This window comes from Lacerta agilis, chromosome 8 (assembly GCF_009819535.1).
Source record: "Lacerta agilis isolate rLacAgi1 chromosome 8, rLacAgi1.pri, whole genome shotgun sequence".
NCBI lineage: Eukaryota > Metazoa > Chordata > Lepidosauria > Squamata > Lacertidae > Lacerta > Lacerta agilis.
Window position 1 is genome coordinate 21,948,004 of NC_046319.1, and position 12,942 is coordinate 21,960,945.

The 12,942-nt window shown below is 48.7% G+C and overlaps 1 protein-coding gene across 1 annotated transcript; it reads right to left on the bottom strand.

The window, feature by feature from the left end:
- Window positions 1-3,111: 3,111 nt before the first annotated feature.
- On the bottom strand, window positions 3,112-12,388 carry AGMAT (agmatinase). Its single transcript, XM_033156503.1, has 7 exons — window positions 11,889-12,388; window positions 7,979-8,181; window positions 6,854-6,902; window positions 6,364-6,559; window positions 4,730-4,909; window positions 3,948-4,032; window positions 3,112-3,614 (listed from the first exon to the last, which is right to left on the bottom strand). The coding sequence occupies exons 1-7, from the start codon at window positions 12,362-12,364 to the stop codon at window positions 3,541-3,543; spliced, it is 1,263 nt and encodes a 420-aa protein (XP_033012394.1). The 5' UTR covers window positions 12,365-12,388; the 3' UTR covers window positions 3,112-3,540.
- Window positions 12,389-12,942: the final 554 nt, after the last annotated feature.

Sequence of the window (12,942 nt, forward strand, 5' to 3'; positions counted from 1 at the left end):
TGGTCACATTTTTAAATGGGGGGTTGCTTTCTAATTTAAATTTAAGCCCAAGGGTTGCATCTAATTCCAGTCCTACTCATGGGACACAGGCACATCAAAGTTGATGGACGTAATCATAACTTAGGTCCATTGACTCTAGGGGGTCTGCTCCGAGTAGCACTTAGTTAGTTAGCAACCCTACCACCCGACACACCGTGGGCCATGCGTTTTGGGTGGGTGCGTGGGGCGTATATTTGAAAGCTTCCCGTGCGAAAACAAAAAGAAATGAGCCGCTCCTCTGTGTAGCACATCCGAGAGAGAGAGAGAGAGAGAGAGAGAGAGAGAATGTAACAGAGCTCTCTCCCTGATGTGCTTGCTCTCTACTTGCAGGGAGCTCTTTTTCATTCCAAAATAGGACAGCCGAACCTCACAAGAGTGGCCCAGAACTTTGCAGTGTGTAGGACAGCTTTTGGAAGTAGAATGCCTTGCTGACTTGCTAGTGGTGCCTTGCGACGGGGAATTGGGGAGGGGATGTGCTTGGTGTGTTCTTTCTTAAAAAGAAAAATGAAAAACAGAGCAAGCAGTCTTCCCCTCCGCAAGAGCTCTCTGAAGTGCCGGTTTGTTTGTGCTGGCTCTTCCCTAGTCACAGGAGTGACTCTGGGTGGATTCTCCCCCCCCCCAATAAATAGTGGTGCACCTGCTACCTGCTTATCAAGGCGAGCAAAAAGCCTGTCCTGTAATAGAGGAGGTTGATGTAGTTCCTGTGCCGCAGCCATCCGTCTGTCGAATCCCCTTGCTGCCTGTTTTGGTAAACTGCTTCAGGACGGCCTCTGCAAGAGCTTCAGGTTTCCACGGAAGTAGGTCAAAGAGATCCTTCCGACAACCGTCAGGGGTTTCGGTGCAAGGTGCCTTTAAGTGGAGCTTCCGAGGGACACTTTGAACTGCCGTCAGCTCCTCCATGAGGATCCCCTCTGGGAATGTCCGGAAATGAATGAGAGAGAAGAGGATTAAGCAGCTGCCACTGAGCAGATAATCGGAAGCTGCCTTGTCCCTTTGAGGGCAAATGAACTTGTGTGCCTCAGTGAGTGAATTAAGAAATATGTAGGGTGTGCTGGCAGAGAAATCAGCACCGTTTTAATGGCGTGTTCTTTGTAACAAATAGCACTGGGATAAGAATTAATATACTGCCAGGTTCCAATAATAGGGAAAGCTTTGCCCGTTCTCGGGTTTCACAGGAACACCTCTTGGCATGCAGTCACTGGAGCTTTCTAGGCAGAAGAAGGTCCAGGGGGGAAGTAGAGGGTGGAGCCCTCAAAATAAGCTCGGCATCCTTATTGGGAGTTCAGGATGCTGTGGGGTTTAGAAGCTGGGGTGGGGAGGACGGCCTAGCTTTTTCCTGCCATCTATCATTCTGCAGTCGGCCTTGGACAACAAGTGTTCCAGCAACTACAGCTGGTGCTCTCATAGCCCAGCTTTAAAACATGACTGGGTGTATCACTCCTTCCTCTCCCACGCAGCTTGGCTCTTGTATGAAGTGGGCAATCCTCAACTGAGTGCAATTGCATGGGTGCCAAATTCATGCAAGGCTCTCCTCTCTTTTGTTGATGCTGAATTTAGCATCTACGTGCGATTGTCATCGGCTTTGAGGACCACGCAGAGAACTTCGCCACCCATAATGCTGAGCCCAGGCCTCTCCTTTGCCAAAAGATCCAGATAGCTTCTGCTAACTAAATTTAATCCATTAATCCCGTTAACAGAAATTGCTATAGAATTGACAGCCTTCTCTCAGAGTTTTGGGGAGAACAATGCTTCCACTGCCTGCTTGTTGGTTCTCAAACGTGACAGTGAGCCGCAAATCGTTTCTTGACGGCACACGAGCAAAATCGTGCCCATTTTGCCCCTCCCAATTCACAGCAGGGGAAGGCAGACCACAATTCGCAGCTGAGGTCTGTTCTTGCCCTACTTCTTGTGGTTTGATGGAGCCAAGCAAGCCACGATCCCTGGCTTGGATGTAACACTGTCAAGGGTTTGTTTCCTCCAAGGAAAGGTGTGATTTGCTCGTGTACCCTAAACCACGGTTTAGGACTCCCCACGATGCAGACACGACCATACAAAGCCTTTCTTATTGAAACTTCCTAGAACCTGAAGCTTAATGCCTTTAGCAGGGAAATGATAGCATATTGTCCGATCCTCCTGTGTGTTGTCGACTTTTCCTTTGACGTTCAGTGTGTGGTTCCCCCCACCCCAGCCTCCCTGTGACGGCCATTTTGTCTTCTGTGTTCTGTAGAAATGTTTGTCAGGAACTGATACGATTAATCCAGCCCAGGCGGAGGGATTGGTTTGAAAAGAAAGCTGAACATTTTGCACTTTTGATACTCTTGGGTTGGGTGGGTGGGGAATAAATAATTTATTGGGCAAATTGTCTTTTTTTTGTATTTGTGAACAGGCCCTGATTTTATTTTATTTTGGTTTTGCTTTAAGACTCTTACAGAATCTACAACTGAAATAAAAATATTTTAATGTGTGTTCAGAATACGGTTTGGTGCTTCCAAGTGACTCTTAATGATAAATTGATGGTGGCGGCGCAGTGCAATTGGGAGCCAACTCTCACACTGTTAAATTTCCATGGCGTTGGATTGAGCTCGGTGCCTTTTGTGGGAGACCTTCCTGGGGTTTTCTCTCTCCCCTTTTCTCTCTACCCTCCCCTGCCCCCCCCCCCCCGCAATGTAGAATTGAATTTGTGGAACTCGCAGGCACAAGATGTGGTGGCCGCTCAGATGGCTTTAACAGGAGATTACGATGGAGAGGTCTAAATAGAGCCTCCAAGTTCAGAGGCAGTATACCTGCGAATACCAGTTAACTTTGGGACAAAGAACAGAGGAGGCTGTTGCCTTCATGCCCTGCTCGTGGACTCACTGAAGGTGTGTGGACGGCCACCAAAGGAGAGAGGACTATGTGGATTACATGGACCTCTGTTTTGATGTAGCAGAGCAGGAGAAGCGTGGTGACCTTGCGATGTGGTTGGACTCCCATGAGGGATGTTGGGAGCTGCAGTTTAGAAACATACGGAGGGCACCCCATTGGCTATCCCATCTTGGCTCAGGCTCCCAGGTATACATTCTCATCCGGTGCTTTTTATCATTTGTTCATTCATTTATTTGCACGTGCCTTTTATGCAAACTACTACGCTCTTGGTGAAAGGCTGGAACTTGGCTGACATTGCTGGGTGCTCTTAGGTGTTGGGTGGCTGTGTCCTGTGCTTCAGTTTTTAGTTTTTCTTCCAGCAGCAGTGAGGACTAGCAACTTAATTTCCCCACAAAACCAAAGATTCCCAGAACTTGTGTTTGCTGGTGATCGGTCTCCCGTTATGTCAACCCTGCACATTTTCAGCTGTCCTGGTTATTGCTGTAGATGTCAGGAAAGGGTGCTGGTAGCAGGCAGAGAGTTGCACAGATCCAGCAAAGTTAAAAACACAAAGTTCTGGTTCTTTGCAGGTCCACAGGGAGGTCCTTGTGCATTACGAGCATATTCAGTGTGAATCGGAAACTTCCCTGGAACGGTTTATGTCCTCTTGACTCGCGGGAGCGCACACAGCATTTCGAAGAGCAGATTTGCTCCCAGGAGTGCTGTGTTACCTGTGTAAGCAAAAGGAACAGGAAGCCAAATTAAGGAATTGGATGCCTTTTTAAACCCTTGGCTGCTATGGAGAGAGTAATAGGCTGACTGACTATCCCTCAGGGTAGCCAGAGAAGCGAGCCGCTGTGGTGTCCCCCCCCCCTTTAAGCCTCAGTTCTTCAGTCCATACAATGGGGCTTTGTAGTGTGTGACTTTTTTGGGTGTGCTGCAAGAGGGACTTCACAGAGCTCATCTTGTCAAGATGACCCAAGCAGGAGCCTGACATTTTGGGGGGATCAAGTACCCCCATCCAGGTTGTCGCTAAAGCGGCAGGTGCCAAGATAACCACTTACCAGAAGCATCGTACATCGGCGCCACTTCAACAAGGTCACCCCCAATGATATTGAGACCTTGGCAGCCGCGAATAATCTCCAGAGCCTGTTTGAAAATCAAGAGAAGGCAAGTGGGTCCAGGGTGGGGATAAGCTCTAGAATTAAATGAGTGGAGGGAAAATGCATTTTGTAGTCTGGCCCAGGAGCTGAATGTGGCCCTTCAAACCCCTCTCTCTGGCCCTCTTCACACCCCTCCGGCCCAGTTTTGCACATCCCAGGAATGTTTTTGCCAGGCTGTGACATGCCCCTGAACCTTGATAATGCCTCTTGCTTGTCTACAAAGGTAAGATTTATATTTGTTGTTTGCTTCATCCCCTTCTGACTCTGGTGCCGTCTGACACCAACACGTGGCCTCTCAAAGATTATCCGGGAGGGAATGTGGCCCTTTAGCTGGGAAAGATTCCTCACCCCTTTTACAGAAGGAGGTCTTTGCATATCAGGGATCCAACCAGATTGGAAAAAAATAGGCACAAACGCCCGCAACTGAATGGACTGATGCAACTGGTGACCTCTGAGTCAGAAGATGGTAAAGCAAAGTCTGCAGTTACTAAGGCCCTCCTGTGTTGCTGGACTCAGCTCCAAGCAGCGTAGCCAATGATCAGGGATGATGGGAATTGCAACATCTGGAGGGCCACAGGCTCCCCACTTCTGTTTCAGACCAAGCTCGACCCCTAGAAGCCAAAGCAATGCAGCAAACGTCTTGCTTAGATCTGTACTGCTTGCGTTTCTGCACACTTTTTTACCTGCGAAGGAGTCAGGCCGGCAATCTCGGGTGTCCCAGTGCCAGGGGCGTAGGCAGGGTCTATTCCATCGATATCAAAGCTGATATAAACGGGCTTGTCTCCCATCTGCTTCCTCACCTCTGCCATCAAAGGGACTAGCGACTTCATCCAACAGTCTTCTGCTAGCACCACCCGGAAACCCTGTTAAAACACCGACAATAGCTTTGGGGTGGAGAATCATACCAATAAGGCATCTAGCTTTGCAGCTGTGCAGGTGTAAATTTGCTCTCTGGCCCCACAGCTGACACCTGACAAGCGTTCTTCCGTGGAAAGGAACAGAGGAAGGTGCCTCCCCTGATTTTCTCGTCCTTTCAAGACTGCAAACAAGGCTGTGTAGATGCAGAAAAGGGAGAGAACTGATACAGAAGAAACCAGCTTCCTTAAAAATCCTAGAGTGATCAAGTTTCTAGTCCTTATCGAGATAGGCTTAAAAGTGTGTGAACAATGCCTGGTGAACTTTAGAAAGCCGAAAGGGAGAATCCAAGTGAGATTCTCTATGCCTGAAGGTGGGGTTGTATTGTCTAGTGATATCCGGGAAGCAGGATAGAAAATGTGCATGTTCTCCCACATTTTATCCAAGTTGCAGAATCTGGCTTCCTGGGTGCAGAATATGGGTAGCCTGGGTGCAGATTTTTAAATATTTCAGCATGTAGGCCTGGTTTTCTTTTTTACTGTATTTCATACAGAGAACCAGTGTGTGGTAAGGGTTAGTGTGTTGGATTAAGACATGGGAGACAAAGATTCAAACCACTCACTACTCATCCATGAAGCTCACTGGGTGACCTTGAGCCAGTCTCTCTCTCTCTCAGCTTTACCTACCTTGCAAGGTTGTTGTGAGGACAAAATGGGGAGCTGAAAGCCTGTGAGCACCTGAAGCTCTTTGGAGGAACGTTGGGATACAAATAAGCAGTGTATATTCGTGATTTATTTCTAGGTGTGTGATAACGAATGAGTAACGCTACGCATGAGTAGTATTGGGCAGGCATAATATTAGAAGTTTGACATGGTCTGATGTCATGGATTGGTTGGACGAAGAGGAACGGTGGGAGGAACCAGCTGGGGGACCACCAAGAGAAGAAGGTTCAGAGCCTGGGGGTGGATGGTGGGACGACAATGAGTGGTCAGAGGGAGAAGAGGAAGATGACAGGGAAAGGGAGGTGTTGGAAGCTGGAGAGATAACAGGACTCAGTGAACAGGGAGAGTCTATGGGAGAGAGAAGTCCAGAATCGGAGGTAGAAACCGAAGCAGGAGAGGAGGGAGACCAAGAGGCAGAGATGGGTCAGGCATGTGAAGAGCCACGGGCATCTCTCTCACTTGCCACAGCAAGGTCCCCTCCATGCTGGCCTCCCAGGACCAGAAGAGGCATGAAAAGGGTAGAGGAGAGCATGCAGGCACAGTCTCCAATTGCTTGAGGAAAACCCTGGAGAGGAGGAGACATAGACTGTTGGGGGGAGGCAGGGACCTTTAGTCTTGGCAACTGCTGGAGGATGAGCTGCTGTGCTCATTAGGTCTTTGCAGATCCTGTTTTGCTAATAAAGAGCCAATTCCAAACTTGTTCGCTGTGATCTACCGCTGGCTCGCTCCTGCCCTCTTACCTGGTCTCGGCAATACTTGTAAGGGTCCTGACTGTAGGAGGAGCCTCTGATTCCAATCTGAACGACCCGTTTGCAGTCCAGGAGCCCCTCGTCCACACAGCGCCGGAATGGTGTCCCATGGTAGATCTTCTCCCCCAACGCTTGGTCTCCGGTGTCCGTGTGGGCATCTACATGTACCAGCCCCACAGGGCCATGCCTGCAGAAGGAAGGAGAGATGCTAAGGGAGCAAGGTGGCGTGACATGACCACTACAGGGAAGGCAGGAAAGCGTTTTTCTACCCTGAGGGCCACATGCCCATCTGCCGGGGGCTGCATGCTGGTGATGGGCGGGGCCAGAGACAAAAGGCAGGCGGAGCAAGGGATGCAAATCACGCCTTTTGTACAGGAGGCTAGTTTGTACACGCACATCCTATGCCCCTCCCTACTCTCTGCCCACAGGGTTGGCAGAAGCTGCCTGACACTGTTGGCGCCGTTTCTCAATTTAGACTCACTTTTCTGCCACGGCTTGCAAGATGGGATACGTGATCGTGTGGTCTCCACCTGCAAGGACAGATAATATGGTTGATGGTGAGATTGAGCCCCGCTCCCTCTGCTCTCTGTACACCTTATTTTCTAATGTTATTTTAGCCACCGGCTATCTAGTATATTACATATATTAAGACTGCATGTGTTTGGGAAGCTCTGTCCTTGGTGCCGCCAGGATAAGATCTAATTCTTTAGGCAGAATGAGACAGCTGGCTCAGGCGGCAGATGCTACAGGGAGCAGGGGGGGGAGTCTCCTACCATTCTCACTGCATCCCCCAATAAAGGCTGCCCCCTGCACCCCCAAACCAGTGGTGCTTAAAGCAAGCGGAGCAGTGCCCAACTTCTGCCTATTATCAGCCAGCCTCCAATAAACCTGAATGTTGGCTATGAACTGCTATGTCCTCCTACTTCCAGTATTGGGGGCAGGCTTCCCACAGGCATCTGGTTGGCCACTGTGAGAACAGGATGCTGGACGTGCTTTGAATGTATGACATGAATGTGGCCTTAGAGTGTACAGACCTTTGCAGCAGTTGCACCACCTTTAATCACTCGCTGCTCGCCTAGGGCGAGCCAGATTTTGCATCTAGGCGAGCAAGCTAATGGATGAGCTGCTTCCGCTGCTTCCTTCCTTAGACAGTGCAGGGCTACCTCAATTTCCCACTCAAGCCTTTCCTAGCCAAGGGAAGTAACCAGGAGAGCCTTGTGCTCCTCTTTTCAGCAAAGGGGACAGAGATCGCTGTACCACCCACAATGTAAGGATTTGGGGTTGTGTCTGGTTTTAAGTCCTACTCAGAGCAGGCCCACTGAAATTAATGAAGAAAACCTCACTAATTTAATTTCAATAGGTCTACTCTTGAGTAAAGCTTAGTTGGAGAGAGCCAACCTTTTGGGGGGTTTCTGACCTCTTTTTTTTTTTTTTTTTTTTTGCTTTGGGGTCTTTGGAACTCCTTGCCACATCAACACATGGTGATTAGATTTCTGGAATGCTACTGACCAGGAGATTGCCAAGGGGCACCAGAGCAACCCCAATTTAGCCGCTTCTTTGCGATCAGCGCTATCGCAGCCCCAGGCCTGCCGGGCAACATCCTTACCCAGCGTGAGGGGCACGCAGCCCCGTGCCACTATCTTTTGAAAGGCCTCTCGGATTCGTCGGCAGCTATCCTTCAGGTTATACAGGTTGACATTCACATCGCCGATGTCAGCTGCCACAAGAGAATGGTATGGATCCGCCCCAGTGCTTGGATTGAACAATCTCACCATTGACGACTCGGCCCGGATGTGGCGAGGACCAAACCTGAGGTGGGGAAAAAGCAGTATCTGTGTTTGTAGTGCTCAGCCTCCCTGTAGGGAGCCTTTGGCAGCCTGAGGGCCGCATTACTTCCTAGCATTCCTTCTGAGGGCCACATGCTGCTGGTGGGAGGGGCCAGAGACAAATGTAGACGGGGCAATGAATGTGCTTTTTTTTTACCTAGGCTAGTTTTTGCACACACACTGTGCCAGAAAATTTGGGGGGGGGTGCCTTTAACAGCCTAACTCCCCTTTTAAGGGACTCAGAGTCCCCCAAGTTTTTAATCGATCAGAGATGAGTGAGTTGAGGTAGGATCCCATGAAAGCAAGGCAGATCTTTATTATTCTGTCCCCCTACCCCACATCATAGGAGGTGAGGACCCAGAAACAAGGCTGTACAAGAACTTGTAAAGACTTTAGGAATTGCCCGATGCCTTAACCAAAGACCACCCAAAAAATGTCATACACTTCACAGAAAGAGGCGGTCTACAACAGAAATTAGAGCATGGGTGTGGCTCAGAATTAGAGGGGGGGTGTTACACACAATGGCCAGTTCTCTGGTAACACACACACACACACACACACACACACACACCCTCTGTCCTCCATCCAGGTAAGCCAGAGGGTTTTCTCAGAGGGAAAGGACACATCTCAGCTGGGCCCAAACACTCAAGGAGGGTGCAAAGCAAGGCTTGTGAAGTGTGTGGCCAGGGGGGTCCTGAGGACCAGATAGGCCTTGGAAACTGAGTTATCCCACCCTTGCCTAAGGCCCCTGATAAGCTCGCAGCCCTGATGCCCTGGAACTAGGCTTCTGGGTCATTTCCTTCACAAGACAGGACGATGGTGCCCCCATGAAAAAGCCACACTGAGGGGGCCCTTTTAGGCTTTTGGATGAGACCTAGCACTGCCAATGGCTCCATTCCATACTCAGCTTGGAGCCTGGGTGAGTTTTGTGGATGTCTGAGAAATGAACCTGGCTGTTCTGCCTTATTTCCTGATGAAATGACACAAGCATTTGCACATCCCAAAGATGGACATGGACAACGAGGCCAGCAACGGGAGGATGAGACCTTCCCCAGCACACTTAAGTTTTCTTGGCACACACCGAGGGAAACAAAGCAAATTGGTGCTGCAGGATGAGATCTCTGAAGAGGCCTGGGCAGGTGGAGGCATTCCAAGGCAGCTGAAATGGACTCAAAACACCAGCTAGGAAGCCGATCTAAAAGCACATGTCCAGTTGGAAACACTATGGGGATGGATCTCTCCCCTGGGCTGAAACGGCCTGTGATTGTCAGAGGGACCCCAAGGTGGCCTGGAAACATTTCAGATCATACCCTGGAGACTTGGATATGTTATATAGAATCATAGTTAAAGCAAACTTTTTTTGCTGAAGGGAAAGTTAGCTATGCTGGAGCAACTATTATATAGAATCATAGAATTGTAGAGTTGGAAGGGACCCTAAGGATCATCCAGTCCAACCCCCTGAAATGCAGGAACAGGCAGCTGACCCATGCGGGGATCGAATCTGCAACCTTGGTGTTTTCAGCGCCACACGCTAACCAGCTGAGCTATGCAGGTCAAAGAACCCTTGTTTCTCTGTGTAAAATGTTCCTCATTTGTCACAGCTGCAGAGAAATGTTGAACATATGACTTTCTCACGGTCTGAGGCTGGCAGAAGGTCCGCCACGGGTGCATCCTGCTTGCTGGGTTTCTCCTGTCTTGTCATGGGCCTCTGCAGCTGAAACAGCTCCACTTCAGGAGATGGTCCTTGCCGTTGAGAGCCAATTCATGCAACTTGCCCCTTTGAACTTGCAGGATGTCAAACAGGATTTTCCAAACTAAGGAGCTTGCAGGATTTTCCAAACTAAGGAACTTCTTCCTGCTTGCAGTGAGAACTTAACTTGGCCCAGAAATGGAAGACACTACAGGATTAATTGTAGTACAGTGGTGTGGGAATTATAGTTTAGCCAGGCGCTGGCATGCCACGCCTTTCTATCAAGATAGAATAATTAATATATAAGTGTTGGCATGCCACACTAATCAACCAAGCTACAGAGCCTTCAATTGGCACACCATATGGATCTGTGGGCACCAAGATGGAGATCCCAGTAGGTTAGCAAGGAAGCAGCAAGGCCAGGTATAAACAAAGGTGTGGCAGGGAAACAACAGAAGTCACAAGACTAAGAGGAGGAGGTGAGTGAGAGAGGAGTAAGCATGCATTAAGTCACATACTCCATGGAGGGAGGGAGAGGGTGTGCCAAAAGGAGCAGCTTTCCATATTTGGTATTAGAAGGTAGCACCATTCCTTATTTGGTCCTTTGGAGTTCTCTCTGTATGTTAATAGTTAACTTGGCTGCGATTTTTCAATAAATGGGAGCCTCAGGCGTGATTCGGGGCCTTCCCTTCACATCATCCATTCTCATCCTTCTATTCGACGCGTCGTTAATTTCCCACAAACAATATCAAAATAATCACAACAACACAGTGGTACCTCTGGTTACGTACTTAATTCGTTCCGAAGGTCCATTCTTAACCTGAAACTGTTCTTTACCTGAAGCACCACTTTAGCTAATGGGGCCTCCCTCTGCTGCTGCGCCACCAGAGCATGATTTCTGTTCTTATCCTGAAGCAAAGTTCTTAACCTGAAGCGTTATTTCTGGGTTAGCGGAGTATGTAACCTAAAGCGTATGTAACCCAAGGTACCACTGTTCAAAAGCATGTGGACTGACTCTGGCAACTGCAGAGATAATAGCTCACAAATTACACATTTCTAAGGGTAAGGAAGAACCAGAACATTTCTGTGCTGTTTGGAGAGATTTTATGTGTCCAATCTATATAAACAAAATTCCCTTTCCCCCACCAAACTGGATAATTTGGCTTTCACAATGTGTTTTGCTGCTTTTATTTTTCTACATTATCTGCTCTGTATTTATTTGGAAAATACAACCTCTGTACTGCTCCTATGTTATGTTTTATAACTTCGTTTTGTTGTTGATTTGTTATAATTTTGATTTTACATTAGGAAAACACTAAGAAAATTAAGAGAACGTCAATCTGATTCCATTTCAAGCATGAGGTTCAAATAGGGTTGCGGATCAGAATTTGATATTGAAGGGTGGGGTTTGGGCTGCTCGAAAAACCTCTGGGGCAAACTCTTTTGAGTCCTGATTTCACTTTTGAGGCCCATCACTGGCCACCTAACACAATACCAACACCTTCTTTTGCATGTGCACACACACATTGCTGTATATGTAGTCTCTGTACAAAAGTTTTCACATTTTCAGAAAAACATACACATAACAGTAGATTTCCCAATGCATCACATCACTTTTGTTTCCAAAGCCCAGAGACCAGGTTGTTCAAACTCCAAGGAGAATTTTAGAGAAACAGCCCCAGGATTGTTTCATTTCACTGCCAACACTCTCAGCCAGACCTGGACATTGAACTTTAATTGTTGATGCAGTTAGGTAATTTCTGGTTTTTAATGGGCCTTATGAAACCTCACCCCTTTCGATGGTCATGCACATGTGTCAAAATGTGTGATAGTTTTGCTACTTTGGGGGACCCCCAGCTCATTCTGCAGATTAGGGGAACCCTGTGTGACTGCCCTCCAAAGTCCTACCCTGACAGCACCACTGTGTGGCCTCCCTCCACCCAAGCCTAGTTTGTGACGCAGCATTCAATCCCTTCCCTTCTCAAAGCAAACCCACTCACCTGGCCCCAGGACGGTTGGAAGTCCCCGTGTCAAGAGGGACCCCCACAAAAGCCACATCCAGACCCTCTGCTGAATTCCGGATGGGCAGCTTGAACATGGAGCAGACCCCCACAGGTCTGGCCACGAACTCCGCACTGGGTGGCACATTGGAGCGGGCATCGGAGAGAAGGCGACAAGGGAGAAAACTCTCGGTGTAGAAATTTCCAAAGAAGGAACCATGGGGAGTTCTGGGCAGGGAGCCAGGCCGGCCAGGGTTAGCCCTGCTGTTGCTGCTGAGCTGCCGAGAGCGACATGTGCCTGTCAGGAATGTTCTGCAGGACACCTGCTTGCCAACGGCGAGGCTGTTTTGACACGCCCTCCCCTGCAACAGGGCTTTGCGCCCCAAAGAACAGAAGATCTCCATGCTGAACCCCCCAAGACAGGATACAGCTGGTAGCTTTAAAGGTTTCCAGGAGAGATACTGCCCCCGTAACATGTACACCCAGTGGGCCTTGCCTCTCTGCCTCCTCCCTTGACGAGTTCAAAGGGCACAAATGAGACACAGAAGCCTCTGCAGCCAGTGAGACTTTTTTCTCACTAGGTGGCACTGTCTCATTTCCAGCTGGGATTTCAAAATATATTTTTTTCCAGGGTGGAGAGGAGAGACAGTGATTTTTACCATGCCCAGTATGTGTGTTGATGACTTATTTCCACCACAAAAGCCTTAGTTGCTTAAGAGCTGTTTAAGTTCAGTAGCACAACCACCTTTTTTTTAAGGGGAGGGGCAGGTTATGCCAGCTTCTACTGATCTTTTCTTTCTTTCTAGCCAATTCCCTCCCGCTCCAAAAAAAAAAACCAATCCCTTGTTCTTTAGAGAGAGGCTGTCAGGCCATAGATCTGAAAGCCCTTTAAACCTGTTTTTAAGGGAGGCAAACAAAGTGGTCCACATAGGGCAATCACTCCCATTGGCCCCCATCCTGCCTGCAGCTTTCCAACCCTGACTTGATGTTGAACAGTTCCTTGTTAAGAGGGATTCACGCTTCAAACTGGCAGCGGACAACATGCAAAAGGGTC